The sequence below is a fragment of the Oreochromis niloticus genome, linkage group LG11 (genome assembly GCF_001858045.2).
Source record: "Oreochromis niloticus isolate F11D_XX linkage group LG11, O_niloticus_UMD_NMBU, whole genome shotgun sequence".
Classification (NCBI taxonomy): Eukaryota; Metazoa; Chordata; class Actinopteri; order Cichliformes; family Cichlidae; genus Oreochromis; species Oreochromis niloticus.
This window is the reverse complement of record NC_031976.2, coordinates 10,523,461-10,543,373: the sequence shown is the minus strand read 5'-3', so window position 1 is coordinate 10,543,373 and position 19,913 is coordinate 10,523,461. Positions and strand designations below refer to the sequence as shown.

At 40.7% G+C, this 19,913-nt stretch overlaps 1 protein-coding gene across 7 annotated transcripts in view; it reads left to right on the top strand.

Moving 5' to 3' along the window:
• rbms3 (RNA binding motif, single stranded interacting protein) overlaps positions 1–19,913 on the top strand; it is a 157,034-nt gene that overhangs the window by 68,365 nt on the left and 68,756 nt on the right. For 4 of the 7 annotated variants that reach the window (XM_019364887.2, XM_013270446.3, XM_025911573.1 and 1 more), the window contains 2 exons: positions 4,294–4,466; positions 14,076–14,134. In XM_019364887.2, the coding sequence (XP_019220432.1) occupies positions 4,294–4,466; positions 14,076–14,134 (232 nt within the window). The remainder of the gene's footprint in view (positions 1–4,293; positions 4,467–14,075; positions 14,135–19,913) is intronic. The other 3 variants (XM_019364888.2, XM_025911575.1, XM_025911576.1) reach the window with 1 other exon arrangement.

Below are 19,913 nucleotides of genomic sequence, written 5' to 3'. Positions count from 1 at the left end.
GAGCTGAAAGTGGGGTTGATCTCAGCAGGTACATGACAGAGCTGGATCTCCTGCACATAAGGAGGTCAGGGATGCCAGACTCATTTTCCATTGTGGGCCACATACAGCCCACTTTGATGTCTGTTTTTCTACATGATAAAGAAATGGCACTATAGTAAATTAAAGAGATCTGTCACCATGACTCTTTGGGACTTAAAAATTACAGAAATCTGTCATTTTATTACTTTCAGGTAAAATACAATTAAGTTCAAAACTTATGGCCTCATAAGTTTTGGACCTCCGATGGACGGTCAGTGTCTTGAAAAAAGTAACTACTTCATAATAATTCCTCTGCTTTTGCTCTGAAATGTACATCACCAGGTAGTCAGCAGCATGCATGTGCGTCACACCAAAGTAATATTTCGCGGCACGTTTGTGTTTCAGGACTCAGTTGTGCATGAAATCTGCAAAAATCCCAGTGACTGTTTGCCTTGTGTGACAGTTTGTGTCGCTGCCTCTGAGCCTTTTTCCCAGTGTAAGAACTGCTCCACTGTACTAAGTGTGTCAACAATACCAGCTGAGAGGCAGCCTTCAGTCCACACACAGCAACTGCAGACTAATCCTTAAAAGAGAGAAACTGGATGAAAGCAAGGAGGGAGGGAAGCACAGAGGTAGAAATATAGAGCAAGCATATGGGAAAGGGGAAGGATGGAGATGATAAGAGCAAGAGACGGAGCGATGGTGGAGTTGAGTTTGACAGTGAGAGAGGGAGAGAGGAGAGGAGGAAGTGTGAATGCTAGAGAGAGTGGGAGACGGAACGATTTTAATGTTTCAAAGGATTTCCCTATCACAGTCTCTGACACATTACATACACAGCTCACTATCAGCCCAACCCTGACAGCTGCACAAATTGGCTGAAAGAGGTTCCCTGGGCAAGGCCTTTGATCAGGTTTGTGTGTGTGTGTTGTGTCAGCAACACGAGGGGAAGGGGAGAGGTTTTGTACATTTGTGCATACCTGGACATCTGCGTACTGGAGTGAAGAAAGACTCTTTCTGCTCCAGATCACAGTGTAATGAAATGAATGTACAAAGATAAGGCTAACTGTGTGCATGTTTGTTAATAGTCTAACAGTCGGGTTTTGCTTCATGAGCTTATATTGTGTTTACCATGCAGTGGTGTGCAGTGTGTTATCTTAAGCGTGTATAGCTTTTACCCCTGTGATATTTCTCTTTAAGATTTCAGCCCGGTGTCTTTTATGTGTCTGACACTCCCCATCAACCATGTGTCCGTGTTATCTTTCCGAGGAGGTTGGTAAACAAACCCATTGTTGAAAGGCTCATATCGAGTCGGTCCGCGGCACAGTTCAGGCTTTGAGGCGGTGAGGTTTCCAATATCATGATTGCAGACACCACATAGGAAAAAAAGATATGCTTTTCTTTCTTCTAACAGTGACACATTATACAATAAACTTTTATAAAACGTCCTGAGAAAGCACACTTATGACAGACCTCACGTGAATTGTTTATTCTAATCATTGTTTATTTTTGTTTGTCAAAAATGGTGTAAAATGACCATAATTTCTTAGTCATAATTTTAAAAAGTTTGAAATTGTGAAACTGTTTGTCTACGACTCAAAAATATAAAGGCAATTATATCCTGTCAACCAGATATACTAATTAAGGAATTGATTATATTTAGCACATTTTAGTGTAATATATAGTTGTGTTTTTTGTGTTTGAAGTGACTGATACGAAGTTGTTGAGCCAGTATCAATATTTTTCTCAGTGAATGCTGCTTTAGGAGTAGAGGCTGGAGATATAGACTCAAAGTGTATAACGCGATATTTCAAAAACGATGCTGATGGTGTAGAAAAAATGGTGAACAATGTTTTATGTTTGGAGTGTGAGAGCAGCAGTAAGTAAATGAAGGGCATTTTCCATCGTCTTCCTGTGAGTTATTGTCATTGATGACACACTACCTAATTCAAAGTGTGATACTAATGAAATGAGGACCGGTAGCAGCAGCATTCTAATTCAACAGGGGTGACACAGCATGAGCCAAATATTAGAGCAAAAGTAGCCCAGCTACTTTAGTTGAACAATAAACTCTTCAGGAACCTGCTCAATATTTTCACATAGTAAAACTGAAAAATACTTTATACCTGGGAAGCTGTTTAAAGTTCTGCTTTTTCAACATTTAATAGTGTCAGTAATTTGCATTCACTGTTTGCCCATCATGTCATATGGAGTTCAGCTTGCTTGGTTGGGTCATTTTTTTTAACATTTGGGTCGCACATCAGTATCGACTCCAATGTAGCCTTGTTGTACTCAATGTGTTTTTCCCTCAAATGGTGAAACTCGTTTGTTGTTCCTGCGTTACCAGGAACAATTTTCTTGCATATTTTGCAAAGTAGTGTGCTGCTTTGGAGGGGATTGAAATGGCTTCCTTTTTAGTAGCTAAAAATGATTCTTTCTCTCAGATATGCCTGGGATTGTTTCATTTATTGCACTGGTAAATGTAAATGTGTGGCATTGCTACAGCAAGGATATGACATCTTTTTGACATTATCATGTAAAAATTCGTGTCGGTGTTATTGCGAAAAATGTATGGCACAGCCCTAATTTGAAGTTCAGGAAAAAACATCGAACTGCAAATGTGAGAGACACTGGTAATGCAGAGTATTATTTGTCCCAGCTGTTAAACTGAAGTATTACCCAGCATAGCCTCTCTTTCACCTCTGCACTTTGTTTGTGTTTGAGCTGAAGTGCACAGGCTCGTTGTTGGCGGCTGGTGTGAGGTGCTGGCCTGTAAATGACATAAGCGCCTTCTCCTTTTACTCCTGCGTGTCTTCCATACATGTGTTGAATCCTGTTAGCGCTGTCTGTCTGAGCTGCTAGCATGCGTCTGAGTGTGTGTTAGGATTTGTGCACCAGCTGAGAGAAAATACAGGTAATGGATTAATATCAGAGCTGGCTCAGGCTCCACATTGCTCTGTGGTGACAGCCTGTCATTATCACAAACACCGGCTCACACTCGTGCACGCACACACAAGCTCCCACAAGCTTCCTTGCAATTGTGCATATATATTCACACACAACTCCAAATACAGGATTCTCCTTAAGTATGTACACGCTTCCTTTCCTTACCTGTCTCTATCCTTTCTCTCCCCGTCTCTCATTCTCTCGCCATTACAGCACACAGTGCTGCTGCGCTGTGATCATCTCAAGCTGCAGCAGCTTCTTGAACTTGTTCTATCCACTTTCCAACAGCGGAACCAACGCTGGGACTACACATCTTTGCAGTGTAGCTGTTTTCCTCCAAGGCAGCAGACGGAGTGTTTTGAATGCTGCTGTCATATGAGCCATCAAGCTCGTTTGCTTCCTCCAAACTTAACCTAATAGTTTGCCTAAGGCAGCGGGCAGGCAGGGGTGGGTGTGCCTTCAGTGCCAGGCACTCATTAATCCTTGCACTGCTCTTCTCCCTGCCAGAAATGGTCATCTTATTAAGCCATTTAGTCAGTATTGAGCTGTGTAATTGGACAGTGGAGGCCAATAGGAAATGTTTGAGTAAGTTAAAGGTGATAAAAGGGCCTTGCTTGATTTAAATGCTGTACAGCCTGCTCGGTTCACCCATGGCATAAATTTATTAATACAAATTATAGCGGTGTTTGCTTTAAGACTTTCTTAGAAATGCCTGACAGTGGCTTGATACTTATTTGCATTACAAGAAATGTGTTTTGAATATCTTTCACTTTTCTGGTCTACATTTGCTTGCATTGTAACTAAGGTTAAACAACCAGAAAGCAATTTGTGCTGCTTTTAATGTTTGCTGATTTGTACACATACACATAAACAAACCTGCTTTTCATGAAAATGATCGATGGTTTGAAACATTTCCTTATCTAAATCAATGTAGAAGGCACTGCAGCTTTACACTCCAGTCAGCGCTGATAGGAAGTCCCTACTGCCTTGTCATTAAGTGCAGAACCTGATGCGAAGATTCAGCACAGCATGCTATTGTTATTTGGGCAAGCTCCAGTGGTTGGGTACCATGAACATCAAGGCATAATTTCAGATCTCCTGCTTTTCTAATTTTATGTACTTCCTCTAGAATCAAGAGATAATTGGGACAGGAAAAGATGTGGATGTGAGATTGGTAGATGGAATTTAGGGGGGGCTAAAGCTGAGGAGCGGAATCTGGAGTGAAGTACTTTTTTTGTGGTGTTATCAAATACATGATTCATGTGACACCAAAAATAACAATAAAGACCTAATGTGACGTTTGCCTTTCTGCATGTTTTTCTGTCGTTGCAGCAGTCCTATGCCCCTCCCCCTCCACCCATGGCTCCACCCAGCCCTGGCAACACAGGAGGAGGAGGTGGAGGTCAGGGAGGAGGGCTAGTGGAGCAACTTAGTAAGACCAACCTGTACATCAGAGGCCTGCCGCCTGCCACCACCGACCAGGACCTCATCAAACTCTGCCAGCCGTGAGTTCTATTTTCTTCTTCTCTGTCCCTGGCTTCACTCTGCAGATGCATTAAACGTGCTCAGTACAGCTGAGTTCAGTTCATTCCCGCTCAGTTCAGTTTAGTTCAGCTTGTGGTAATTAGTGTTGCGTGAGTGTGACAGGAGCTTATAATGGGTATCAACAGTTTGCTCTTGACCCCTGTGTTCCTCCTCTCTGCTTCCTCAGAGGAAAAAAACACAACCCAGCTGGGCCTAGCCCATCCGCTCCTTTCTGCCCTGCGTCATCTACGCACACAAGGATAGATAAATAATCCTCCTGTCCATCGGTGGAGGTTTGAAACTCCTCAGTCACACGAAGATTTACTTCTCACATGGATGACAATATGATGGATCAGTCCACATTCCATGTTAATAGTAATATAAATGAGCTGTGTGAAATGTAATTGCATCAAATTACCAGTTCAATCTAAAATGTGATGACTTGAGCAGTATAATACAGCAGCTATATTTGATAAACATCTGAATATTTTAGTAATGGCTATATCTAGAGTGATTTAGAAGATTGCCATTGGAACTGATGAAGGCATATTTTCATTTTTAGAAGCTTTGTTACGTCTGAGCAAACTCTGATCCCAGTGTTTATTTTAACCCATTAGGCAGCTGTTTCCTGATCAGATTTTAGATCAGGGTTCTCATCATAGTACCTAATCAGATTTAGACTAGGTTCAGAAATATACATAGAATTACTGTTTTGTAAAAACGATTACTTTTCAGCATGATTTTGTTTTTCTAAGCTTCTTTTCCTCTTTTAAGGAGATCCTGTCACATTTGTTAAAAGCAAATTATTATAGAAATTTAAAAAATATCAATTTATCTGTAATTAGAATAATACTACACAACAGCGGCTGTGATAATACTGTAGTGTACTTTTTCCTCAGTAATCACTAAGTACAGTAACTTAAGCTGCAAGAGCAGAAACACTTGACAGGTAATAGGGCCATACTCTGTTAACTTCAATATCTAGCTTTGTCCCTTTCTATTGTTTCTTTGTGTTAAAAGTTGGACCTTTGCATTTAATCCCTACATATCCCAAATGTGGCTCAGGTGGTAGAGTGGGTTGTCTACAAATTGGGAAGTCGGTGGTTCGCTCCCTCGCTCCAGGTATCCTTGGGTGAGGTACTGAACCCCAAGTTGCCTCTGATAGATCCATCAGAGTGAGGATGTGTGTGAATGTTAGACAAGGTGCTTAGGTATAGGGGGAAAAATGCGCTCATATGACTGAGTGTGTGATTTGGTGGAGGGTTACAGTAAAAAGCTCTATACTAGTACCATTTAAATTTTGTAATGCAAACAATTTAAACCTGCTTTTCTTATTTTCCTTTTAGCTTATGTGGGTCGATAATATCAAATGTAATTAGTGAGTTGTATGTTAATAATTATAGTGATTGCTTGTCTTGAAGCTATGGGCTTTAAATATTCTCAAAATCAATTTGATTGTATAGATTTTGTGAAACAGAGAAGACGGATAAAAAATAAAATGCGAAGACACGTTCACATATGCACACACTGTATCTTTCCTTTCTGTGTGTCAGCTGCAGTTCAAGCCTGTCGTATTTCAGCTCAGCCCTGGAGGCAGTTCTGGAGAAACAGGGTGAAAAATGGGGGCCAATAAAAGTTTCATTAGAGGCCCAGTCAGTGTGCCAAGTGGCCAGTAACATTTAGGAAAGGTCATGGAGGAGGGGAGGGGTGCGTGTGCTGTTGGGCAGCATCATAGTGTTGGGTTTCTAACTTGCTCCAGCTTTCGGAAATTGAGTGGCAGTTTCCTGTCAGTCACTTACATGATATGAACGCATGCGCACACAAACAGGTCGTTCTTTCGTGCACAGTTGCAGTTAATAACAGGAGGGACAGTACTTACACTGATGCACACATACAGACATGAACATCCTTTTAATTCAGTGTTATCCATAATTGGTGGCCAGCCATGGCTTTTTTGTTTGTACCAAACCTCCCAACAGCATCACACACACCCTTGCCATTCTTTCATCCTCTTCATTTCCTCCTTCCATCCTTTCCTCTCTGTCCGCCCTTCCCTCACTCCCTCACCCCTGTTTCCCCTCTCTCTCTCTCTCTCTCTGTCTCCGTGCCAGTTCTCAGAGTGTCAGTGAAAAGTGCTGTTGTCAGCTGACATTTCCAATCACTCCCCCGGTCGCCAAAACTATGGACACACTTTTAACGTCTGGGGACAGAGCAGAACGTGAGCGGAATATAAAGTGGAGCACAAGGGCAATTTCTCCCTCTCTCACTCACTTGCTTTCACTTCCCCCTGTTGTCTTTCTGTCTCTCTCTCACACTTGATTCCCAGCTGTCTGTCTGCATATCGATCTATAACTTAATCTGTGGTTAAAACCTGCAGTGTGGCTGATGATGATCTTAAAAAAAAGTGCTTCCTGTTGTGGTTGGTGGATATGAAACTTAAACCTTACAAATATCTTTCTGTCCACACATTTCAGAGTTTCCATCTTAATTTTTGGTTTCCATGATATTACTCAATACATTAGAGTAAAACTTATGGAGTAAAAATGTTCAGCTGCTAGAGAAATCTTTTATGGGAACCATATTGTTCAAACTGTAACCATATTGTAAACACCTGTCCCTAGTCATTTTTTTTTAATGTGTTTAAACTAGAGCCTGAGGAAAATAGGATTTTAAGACCTATACTTGTACTTGATATCTGTATTATCACGTTGTTCTAAAAATTCCCTGGAAAGTGACAATTAATCCAAACTCTGAGAGTACTACCAGCATCTGGAAAGAGATCAGAGTTCCCCTATATTGGCTTCTTTTTATTGTCTCCTTGTTAAATGTAGAATTCAATTTATCTATTTCAATATCTACTATTCTGATATATTGGCCCTTTTTTCTTGTCTTTTTTCCTTTTCAGATACATAAAACACATGTAACACTATGCCTAATTATTCATTTACTACTCTACACCCTGCCTGACCCTGCTTGAAGCAGCTGGTTGTGTTTGTAGAGTTCCAAACATGTGTTGCCAACAGGGAAGTTGGAGTCAACACTTATAACATTTTTTTCAAAGGGTGTTTCTGCTGTTTGCTATTTATCCGATTTTAAAACATGATCAGTTGTAAATGTAAAAAAAAATTAAAGGCAGGAGACAGAACTAGAGATGGCAGAGCTGACTCCAAGATTTTTACTGGGAGTGGCTGGGATGGACAAGGTATCGACACAGAAATGATAGACATAGAACTGAGCATATCAGAGGGACAACTCGGGTTGAAAGCTTTCGAGATAAAGTTAGAGAGGCAAGCCTGAGATGAACATGGGACATGTGCAGGCTAGAGAAGTGATAGTGGATTTATTTGACAAAGGGTGCTTGTGAAGCTGCAATGCTGGAGGAAAAGAGAGACCACAGAAAGTTCATGGATTTAGTGAAAAATGATATGCAGGGGGTTTTTATGACAGAGGAGGATGCTTGGGACAGCGGGTGATGGAGGCAAATGATCCACTGTTCCATCCCTAAGAGCAGGGATGAGGGAACTCCAGGCTTCAAGGGCCGGTGTCCTGCAGGTTTTAGATGTGTCCTTGATCCAACGCAGCAGATTTAAATGGCTAAATTACCTCCTCAACATGTCTTGAAGTTCTCCAGAGGCCTGGTAATGAACTAATCATTTGATTCAGGTGTGTTGACCCAGGGTGAGATCTAAAACCTGCAGGACACCGGCCCTTGGGTTCCCCACCCCTGCCTTAGAGTTAGCAGCTGGAAGAGGAAGTGCTTCTTGTGGTACATCGGCAAATCTCAGCTACCAGTCTACAGATAAATTAATCAGGCTCTACTTAAAATGTTTGCAAATGCTCACAAAGAATTGAAACAGCTCCTTATATTTTGAAGGTTTTCATTTTTTTATTTCAAGAATTAAACCAAAGGAACTGTAAAAATAAAATAAAATAAAAAAATGAATGACTAATAACCAGCTGTATTACATATATCATGCACCAGTATTGGTCCAGTAAGATCTTCTGCTCTTATGCTGAGCCTCCATATTGATGTGTCAAAGCAGCAATATATTGTTATTAAAAACGACTATATTCCTTTTCCAGGCTATTGTGCAGTCTGGCTTTTTTTTCTTAACCACTTAATGGCACCACAGAACAACTCGTAGTGCTTTATTCAAGACAAAAGAAGTCTGTTGGATGACTTTTTCTTCTTTTTGGGCAAATAATGTTGGATCTGATGCTCTCAAGGCCTTAAAGTCTTATAGAAATTATTTAAATGTTAAAAATGACTCTCTGCTTGTAAGATCCTAAATGAAATATTGAACTGTCTGATCTGAAGCACTGTGGTTAGGATGAAGTGGAGATGAAACTATTTTTAACTCAGATTAGAGTTTGGTCTGACATAGATCACCACACCGCATTATCTAATAAAAGCAAACAAAAAAAAGTTGATAAAAGACAGCTCTTTTTTGTTGTTTATACTAGTGGCTGTTTACTCTGTCATGGACACAAATTACTTTTCTGCTATAATGCCAACTCCCGAATGTGCCACCTAACTGGAGAGCCTGGGAGCTTATGATTTAAACTTCATGGAAAGCTCTTTTGGCAGACAAACTTCAGTGACATTAAGCCATCGTCTAAACTCACAGCACATTGGCTTTTCATCATGGAAACGGTCCAAGACTTTATTTCTTCATAGTGCCTAAAGATGTTAAACTACATATGGGGAATGGATTTGAAGACTTCTGAAGCATTGCACTCTCGGTCCTCCCTCTGTGTTTGTCTGTGTGAGTCTAACTGGCAGAGAGGGAGGAAAATGAGGGAAATGCGAGAGACAAGACAGCTGTATCGGATCCCCAATTAGGAGCTACCACACACAGAGACCAACCTGCATGTACACTAATGCATGCACACTCGCACACATGCAGACACACGCACAAGTTCTGACAGAACTCGCACAATTTGCAAACACACAGGACGCGTACATATACATAATGTATATAAACACTCTTAGATATCCTGGAGAGATGCAGAAATGATGCCCGTGTGTGTTCATGTGCACGTTAGTGTGGGTGGGAACTGTGGTTCAGAAGACATCAAACGGTGAGCATCCATAGGCTGACTGTGTTCCACAAGGGAATGAAAACACAGATCTGATGCTGTGAGGGCCCTCTGAGGACTGTCATTAACACTTCACTCACACACAGACACGCACAGACAGGGTTGCACACAGATTTTGTCAAGCCTGCCAAAACTGGGTGCGCCGAGTTTCGTATCGACATCCCTCCTTAAATCTCGGCAGTCTAGAAAATGCTGTCAATTTCAGTGGTCTTGGCAAGGATTCGGAGGAGTTTCCATGTGTTGAGGAGGACACATGGCTCATCCTTGAAAGACTGTCATTCTAAAAGTCGGTATGTCAGCTCTACCCCCCACCAAACTAACCCAGACTGATGCTACAGAAAGACATTCTTCTCTGGCTTAGCACAGTGTTATTCAGCTTTGTAGCATTTCTATGAAGCCAAAGAAAACAGATTTTAGGTTAGCCAGCAATGTCTGTTGACTTTATATATACCCCATGATACAAAAACATGATGTGGATACAGAGGTACCTCTGGACGACTGGAGAGTAGCTGAAAACTCAACATCAGTTGTTAGTATACTACAATATTATAAATTATTCCCTTTGTACAGTCATGGTAAAATGAAAAGACAAATTAAGAGGATACGTAGCAGCTAGGTGCTGCTAAAAATGCCCATCACTACATGTGAGGACATTTACAAAAGCAGACGCTTTGGCAGTTTGCTGGCCTGGGGTATTCAGGTGTGTGTTAACACGAATGTTAAGGAGGAAACGCATCAGGAATGATTTGAGAGAAGCAATTGTTGTTGCCGATCAATCTGGGAAAGGTTACAAGACCATTTTCAAACATTTTGAAGTCCATCATTCTGCAGTGAGAGATTATTCACAAGTGGAAAACATTCAGAACAATTGCCAGTTCCCACGAGTGGATTTCCCATTAAATTCACTGCGAGGTCAGACAGTGCAATGGTCAGAGAAATGGCAACTCCCCTGCCCAAAAAAGTCCAACTAGGAGCTACATCTCAGACTCCACAGGCCTCAGTTAGTGTGTTAAGTGCTAAAATTTGTTACAATACAATTAGGAAAAAGCCTGAACTTGTGTGAAAGTTTTTCCAAGAAAGAGCCTCTTCTCCCTAAAAAGAAAATGACAGCTTAGATTTGTAAAGTTGCATCTGAAGAATCCACAAGATTGCTAGAACAAGACTTCTGTCCTTTGGACAAGCAAGACCAATATAGAGATCTGTGGCAAATCAGCACAAAAACCTCATACCAACTGTCAAACACTGTGGCGAAGGGGTGATGATTTGGACTTGTTCTGTAGCCACAGGACCTGGGCATCTTGCAGTCATTCAGTCAACCATAAAGTCCTCTGTATACCAAAGTATTCTAGGGTGAAATCTGAACCTGTCTTTCTAACAGCAAAAGCTTGGCCCAAATTAGTTCATGCAACAGGGCAATGATCCTGTGCATAGTAGGAAATCTACAACAGAACAGTTAACGAAGAAAAAAATCAAGATGTTGCAATAGCCCAGTCAGTCCAGACCTCATCCTGACTGAAATTCTCTGGTGGGACCTTAAGAGAGCTGTGCATAAACAAATGTCCACAGACCTCAATGAACTGAAGAGACTGAAACAGTCATACAGAAAATCTTTTTTGTTTCTCTTTTCAAAGTATTTTGTTAAAGGACTCTGTGTAATAAGCCTTGTGGTGGTGTTCATCTGAGGGTTGTCTGAAACCATAGAATTGATGAAGGGTATGTATTTTCTTTTGGCTCACCATGACTTTTCAGGGATTTAACTCAAGCTTCTAGCCTGTAACCTGTCAATACAAATTTACTTTAAAATACAGAAAGAACAGAATAATTGACAATGAAAATAATAGGTGTAACCCTCCATTTGGTGCTCAGGAAATAGAGAAAATAATCTAATTTCTTCTAATGAAAGTTACACGTGTGGCCGTAGGTTATACCACTTGTTTTGCTTCCTGGAGAATTACTTTAAAGTAGAAGTAAAATTACATCCCCAGATATTTTTCAGAACAAATTTCACTATTTTTTAGGCACAATGGAAAGTAATTGATAAGGAAGTGCTGACCTTTCCTTTCTGGCTCCTTGTAGTCTTTTATTGGTATGTTTTAAGTATTTCAGTAGTTTTTATGGGTCTCTTACGTGTCATCGCCATTGAGTGAAGTGTAGGCCGATGTTATTTGAACTCACTCCAGGTTTCTGTTGGAATCAACCAAAATGTTCCAGTTGGGACTTGAAGAGGACATTCTGCACTTTCCTCTCCTCTTACTCCATGATCTAAAATTTCCTCACTTAACCATCTGATCTGTTATCAATACCCTTTTCCATTTCTTCTGCACAATAGCAGATTGTTGTAGCTGTCTGGATAAAATGAAATGTTGCCATTGAATCACCGATTTGGATGGTGCATTGTTGTTGTAATAGGACATTTCCCCAAGGCCATGGCGTCATCCTCCCTCTTCTCCTCTCCTCTCGCTAACCTGGTAACTACAGAGGGAACAGGTGGACACACAGTCTGACAATAATGTACCCAAACATGGAAACGTGTTTTTTGTTTTCCTCTTTTTGAAATTAGACCAGTGTGACCATATTTTGTTTTTCTCTCTTCAAGATTCATAGTGTAACTACCCAGGCACCCCCATCCCCCCACACCCCCGCTGTCCAGAGTCGGGATACGTTTCACTTTTCTGCCGGGAAAAACAAGTTGGCAAAACACGTGGATGATGTATGAGATCTTTGACATGGATTCAAACTTCCACAAACATACTCTGTCGCACACGTAATTCAAGTGTTCGGTCACATGCACTTGAGTCATGCCGATGTAGAAGTCACTGAGAGTTGGTCTTGCTATTGCCAGATGGTGTGTGTAATGTGTGTGTGATTACTGCTTTGGTGTAGGTTTTTTTCTTTTCTTTTTTTGATCTGCGATGTTGGCTTGTGTGTGCATCTGTGAGTGTGCTTGCCGTTGCGTATACGTGTGGGCGATTAGCCTTGTTTTCTTCAGTGTTTTCCACGTCTGCAGCCGTTGGCTGGCTCCACCAGCCGCAGGCCAGAGATCTTATTTACCACCAGCTATGACTTTTGGGAAAAAAATAGTATCAGCCAAACAGATTTGATTTCAGCCTGTCACAATCAGCGGGTTTGTAAATACCATTCAGCTATAGATTTAAATTGCAGGAATGAAAATGTGTGAGTGTTGTTCAAATGTTTGATTTTTGACAAAAACAGTGATTTTTCTCTCTGCCAATTGCGAGATCATACGCTGCTCATCTGTCATGTTAGGTGTGATAGCAGTCCTTTAAAGCCTTTTTTCCTGTCCCAATAGAGTTTGATATGAGGCTGTCAGGCGAGCTAGACTCTGTTCTCCTTAATGACAGAAGCAGTTGGCTGACAGAGACTCTCCTGATGCTGACAACTAAATGATCTCTTCTTTATTAAACACCTCTTACTATCTCTCCATCTCCCCCGGACTACCTCACTTCCTGCTCGCCTTTAGTATCTTTTTATCTTTTGACTGACTGCTCTCCCTCTCCTTGTCTATTTCACATTCCTTAGTCTCTCCAACCCTTCCCCTGCTTTTCTCACCTCCTTTGCTAGGAAGCTTCTGCATTGTTTTCTCATTGAGTTGTTTTTGCCTCCACCTTCATTGTTTCCCTTTTTTTTTTCCTCTCTCAAACAGAAGAGGGAATATACTTCCATCCTTTACCTGGGGCTATCAGCCAGTCTGCTAGCCAGTCGGCGAGCTTGTCGAGCAGAGTGTCAATCTGTTTGATAGTCACTCAGCCAGCCAGTCAGTCATTGTGCAGCAGTGTGAAAACATTAATTAAAAGTCTCATCCACAAAGCCAGGCAGTGATCCAGGCTGATCTCAACAATCCAAGCTTTCCGTCTTCGTCTTTTTCTGACTCTACCTTCCTTTCTGTCTCTGTTATCCTCTCTCTTCATACCTTCTCAGCCTCTTTCTGGGTTTTGTCTGTTTCTTTCTCCTCTCTTTCCTTGAGCACTAAAAGACTGGTCTGATAAGAAACATTATTAACTTCTTTCTGAGAATCCAAGAACAGAAAGCTCGAGAATAGAAGTGGGATGTAGGGGGAAAATAAGGAAGGAGACAAAGAGAGAGGCAGAGGTGTCAAACATAAGAGAGTAAGGTGGTGAATCGGACAGGAGACATTAAAAGTTGGTAGAAGGAGCAGATGGAGGGACAGACTTTCTGTTCCTCCATCTGCTGGATGGAGGTTGTGTGTCTATCTTGTTAATAATTCTGACGCAAGTCATCCTGTGGTGACCATTTCGTGTACATATTTTGTGGTAGTCCATCACTGCGTTGTTTCCTTTGACTGGACCAAACTTGTGACTCAACGATAGACCAGAATTATAACCCTGCAGCTCTGCCTGCAGCACAGCTAAATATTTACCCAAGACTCAAATAATTAATATTGCTCCAGATGTTAAAAATGGCCCAGCAGCAAATCAGAATATTACATTGTTGTTGTTTTTGTTTTGCAGATACGGGAAAATTGTCTCTACAAAGGCCATCTTGGACAAAAACACCAATCAGTGCAAAGGTGAGTGAGTTTCATTCTACTTGTTTCTGCATGAATGCAGATACTGCATCCTTGCAGAAACACTCTACTTCACACAACCTCAGATCTTGATTTGATATTTAAGTCTTTTTATTTATAGAGACCATTTACTTAAACACCAACAGTGTAAGTCCATGTCTCGAAGAACACACCCACCGCTGACTATAAAGGCCATGTTATCCTTTAATCTATCGTAATGATGCACTTCTAGAGAATCTTTATTTTGCTTAACTTCTCCGTGATGATGATTTCAGGATTGCTCTCTAATGATACTCAGAGTTGAGCGCATTTTGAAAGCAAGCTGTTGGTATTGTTGTCGTATGCAAAATCAGGATGGAGAACACCAGACAATAGATACAATATGTTTCAAATTGTCTCTGCGGTAAACGGGGCTCACTCAAGTGTCCTCTGATGAGGGTCTGCTTGATTGTTGGAGTGGTCTGAACAAAGCACTAATCAATATGATTTCAGTCGTCTGCTTTTGAAGAGGCACACAAGAGCATGTGTTCAGAATGATTGCTGCTCATCTGTCAGAGCTGTACTCAAAGGTATGCTGACACGGTTTAGGACAACAGCACGAATGTCCTGTAATCACCGTTTCAGATTGGACAGTGTGAGGTGAAGGAAAACCCAGTCTGATTGGTTCTGATAGGAGAAATGTTAATGTGAATTTTCTTCATCTGTGCTGATTACTTAGGATAAAATATTTTTGGAGGAAATTATTCCACTCCTGCTTGTCTTAACATAATAATGGGAAACCAAATCTCAGTAAGGCTCCTCTGGAAAGTCTTTTACTTCGCTCATTATCTTGAATCTTTCTAATTGGCTAGTTATGTAAATCTTAAACTTCATCATGCTGCTACCGGCTTCACCATCACATAATCAAATATGGCTTGGGAGTCTTGTGCGCATATTAAAATGCCTTTCCTGACTGCTTTACAGCCCAGCCAAAGGAAGGGAAGAAAATTCTATAAGTCCAGTGATAGTTATCAGTTATTCTTTCTCGGCTCATTAATTTTTGTCATTGGTGTTTTGTGAAATGAGTTTTTCAAAACCTGCTTCAGTATGGCCTCCAGTTCATAATTGTGATGTCTGCCAATTATGTCTTCGTGTTCATGCTTCTTTATAGTATGGAAATGTTATCATTTTTGATCGTACTGCACGAGTGCTTACAAATTAAATGGAAAACGAAACTTAATTTCTGCTTTCAATTATATTTCCAGGATATGGGTGACGATATGGTTTCATTGCTCACCAATCCCAGGAAAACACGAGTTTATTTGAAATTCTAAAGCTTATTATTGTTTACCAGTGCTGTACTTTTGTATAAAAGTTACTTTTGTAAATTGCTGTTAGGAGCACGTCGGTGAGCCACGATATTGGGTGAAATCTCTCTCTATTGGATGCTGACATTCTGTTTCCCACCTGTGTACATCTGCTGCTCTAAATACATCGGTTATGCATCAATCCATGGTAGAAAGTAGTCAACAATATAGATTTACACCTATTTTAAACATATTGTGGAAAAGCTGTTTAAGCTAATACAATACGTTTGTGACTTGGGTTTTAAACAACCACATGGGAAGATAAAAAATGATTAAATGAACAGTTATATATTGGCTTTTCTTTGGAATAAATAAAATAAAAGACTAAGATTAATGCCACATGGTGTCAGTTTTGATACTTCATTAAATATACCTGTGCATCTGCTAATCAACTCGTATCTAATTGGTCAATCACGTGGCAGCAACTCTATGCATTTATGCATGTAGACGTGGTCAAAACAATCTGCTGAAACTGGACCCAAAGATGGTTTACAAAGAAAAGGGAGAAAGGTGATTTAAGTGAAGTGTTGTTGTTCAGACAAGTTTTCTAGGAATTTCCATTCAGTTGTCTTTAAGGTTTCTAGCGAGCGGTCTAAAAGAGAGAAAATAGCTAGATATTGAGCTAATAGACAGGCAGCCTAAGCCTAAAACAACACATTGAATGTTAAAGCAGATGTGCAAGAAGACCACACCATGCACCACTCCTGTCAGGAAAGAACAGAAAACTCGGGTTACATTTTAAACAAATAGAAGATTGGGAAGATGTTACCTGGTCTGAATACTCTCGATTTCTGCTTTGACATTTAGGTGATGTGGTCAGAATTTGGCATAAACAACATGAAAGCATGGATCCATTCTGCCTTGTATCAACCGTTCAGATTAGTTGGTGGTGGTGTGATGGAGTTGAAGATATTTTCTTGGCACACGTAGGCACCTTAGTACCAAATGACCGTCATTTCAGTGCCACAGTCTACCTGAGTGTTGTTGCTGACCATGCCCCATCCCTTTATGACCACAATATACCCATCTGCTGATGGATGCTTCCCGCTGGGTAATGTGATATGTCACAAAGCTCAAATCATCTCAAACTGGTTTCTTGAAGATGGCAATGACTTCATTGTGCTTAAATGGCCTCCACAGTCACCAGATCTCAATCCAATAGAGCAGCTTTGGGATGTGATGGATGTGATGGAGTGGCAGATTTGTGTCATGGATGTGCAGCCAACCAATCTGCAGTAACTGTGTGGTGCTATCACGTCTCTGTAGAATATTTCCAGCACATTGTTGAATCTGTCCCAGTGAAGAATTGAGGCAGTTATAAAGGCAAACTGGCCTTCCCAGTACTAACAAGGTGTACTTAATGAAGTGGCTGAGGTTAGACCCTATTTCTGTGGGTTTTATATTTAGAGACCAGAATTTGTAACTGCACAGACTTTTATTTCTCTTCTGGGTTCAATTTCAAGTCAGATAAAAAGTTTAGTGAATAAAATTTTATTCTAATATGAATAAAAGTCAGACTGTGACTGAACACTCAGCAAGCTGTCAGATGTTTTGCAACGTCAGTTAATGGCTTCAGACCAAAGAAGACAAATTGACAGCTTGTTTTAATCACATTCACTCACATTTTGTTTGGTCCTGTTGACTAATCAATCCAGAGAAACGTGAACGCAGCTCGTCGCCTGTAATGGTCAGCATGGGAGGTAAGAGCATACACGAAGCAGGTGTCATTGTTCCTTGTAAACAATAAATAAATAAAAATTACATTTGGAAACTTGCCTGTCCTGGTTATATTCCAGACATGACTTCTATGAAAACTAAACATGAGAAAAACTTTTTTCAGAATGCAATCCCTGTACATCTAGCTATGAATTGATGCACAATATTTAATGCACAGTCTACCCATAATGCAATAGCTGCAGCTGTAGCAGCATAGGCGATTACAGGCTGTGGCTCTCATCAGCAATTTCGCTGCTTGTGATGTAGACTTCATACATCTTTTAGCCAGTTGTTAACTCACAATGAAGGAGTTTCATTATCAGTCGGCCATTAGAGTGCCTTACAACCGGATAAGTGTTGGTTTGATTGCAAAGGCATTCAGTAGGGACAAGATAAGTGCTTAGCGTGACTAAGAGAGTACAAATTGGCACAGAGAGTTCTCTTGGAAAGGGAGGGATGGATGGGTGGAGGCACAGAGAGGTGGAGGGAGGGGGTAAAAATAACCTGGGGCTGACAGAAAAGGAAGGAGACCCTTTGAAACTGATGATTTAGCAGACAGCCTTTTCTTTTCAGGAAGACTATGCAGAGAGGGAAAAGAGAGAGCCAGAAAGCATGAAAAATGTAGTCAAACAGACAGGTACATAAATAAAGCCATCTTCCCCTGCAGTCCGAGGAGACGCACAGTTCGATTGGTTTGCACACTTTTGCTGTCATGCGGGAACCATGTGATCTCAGTTTCTGTGATGTTTTTCTTGGTCTTCATCCCTGAAAAATTGATGTTTCCTCTTCAGGCCAATATAAACACATTGTTTGAGGCCATGAACTGAGATGCAGTGTTTTTAGAATTACTGTTTAATTAAGTAAACAAAGAAAATAAAAGTTTTACTTTATTCTCTGAAACAATAAAAGTATTATGTTTGTAAAGTCCTATGCTTCGTTGGGAGCTCGGTGTTAAATACACTGGCAGTTTTCTTGTTAGCGGGATCTCTGAGGGAGGGAGAGTGTATGCTGCACAGGATAGAGGAAGGGAGAGGAAACCACTAGATTGTAAAGGACTTCCATTTCCTAAAGCAAGCACCCTCCCTCTCGCTGTCTCCATGTCTCCAGTAGAACCCCCCCCCCCCCCCCCCCTTAAAATTCAGTCTGCCTGTGCCTCTCGCTCGCCCTCTCTTCCCGTCTCACTGCAACCTCCAAATTCCTCCATTGCTTCAGCTCTTTCTTTGAGTTCCTTGTGTTTCCTTGTGTACTTGGGCCATTAGAATACGCTAACCAAGGCCAGGAGCTCAGGAGATTGGATTGAATCTAGTGGTGTGTGTGTGTGTGTGTTCAAGCTCATGTTTATCTGTCCTTCCATCTGTGTCTATGAATCCATTTGTGCATGTTTGTGTGCACTTTATCACTTTCTTTTTTTATTATCACAAGTGGAATATTTGTTGGAGTGACCACAGAGGAGAGGGTCAAGTGCACAAACATGAATGATTAAATGTTTTAGATTTTCATTCTTTTGTTATGTAGACTTATAGTAGTAAAATAGTAAAAATAACATGGTCCTTACACCATGTAAGTATTTAACAAAAACCTAAACCAAAATGAAGAAGCATGTCTTGCTGCTTTTATTAAGAGAAACTAAGACTAAATAATCATTTGGTATTGATCATGTGATCATCAGTAAGTGTGAGCACACCTATAAAAGCAGTTTGCTGGTCTGGAGCATTCAGATCTGTGCGTGTGTGTACGCAGTGCCAAGGAAACAACTGTTGATGCCTGTCAATCTGGGAATTATCCAGACAATCTGACATCCATTAATCTTCAGTGAGAAAAATTTCAAGTGGAAAATATTCAACAGTCACCAATCTTCCTAGGAGTGGACCTGCCGAATTCACCCCTATTCACCTCAGACTGTGCAGTTCTGATAGAAACTGCAAAAAACCCCAAGAGCTGCATCTCAGTCTCTACAGACCTCAGTTGGCATGTTAAATGTTGATGTCAAAGTGGAAACCTTTGGCCATAATAATTTGTTTGGGCAAAAATCAAGAACATCATATGATCAGTAACGCCTCATACCAGCTGTCAAGCACGGTGGTGGTGATTTGGGTTTGTTTTGCAGCCACAGGACCTGGGCACCTTGCAGTCACTGTGTCAACCATAAACGTTTGTATACCAAAATATTCAATATATTAATGTGAGTTCAAATGTCCAACAGCTTAAGCTTGTTCCAAACTGGGTCATACAAAAGGACAATGATACCAAGGACACGAACAAATCTACAACAGAAAATCTGAAACAGAAAAGGTGTTGTAGTGGAGAAGTGGAAGTCCAGACCTCAACCTGAAACAGTATTCCTCCAGAAATATGCAAGAGACTAGTACAGAAAATGATTACTTCAAGTTAGTCAAGTATCTGTTATTCTACAAGAGTCATTTTTACTTAGGTTATTACTTGGGTAACGACACAGTTTAATATGTTGTGCTGTAATTGTTGTTTTGTTTCTTTTATCTGAGGTTGTATTTACCTATTTATAAAACCTGCTATGTAAAACCTTAGAATTGAGATGTTCTTTTTTGGGGGGTACTTTCTTTTTACCATGACTGTATTGTATGATTTACACATTCCAAAGTGGACAGAAGTTTGGTGTATTCACCAGCAGAACTGTCCATCAGCTTGAAAGGTAGGCATATGCTCGTCAATTCAACAAGCGTCCACTCTTCTGAAGTGTCCTT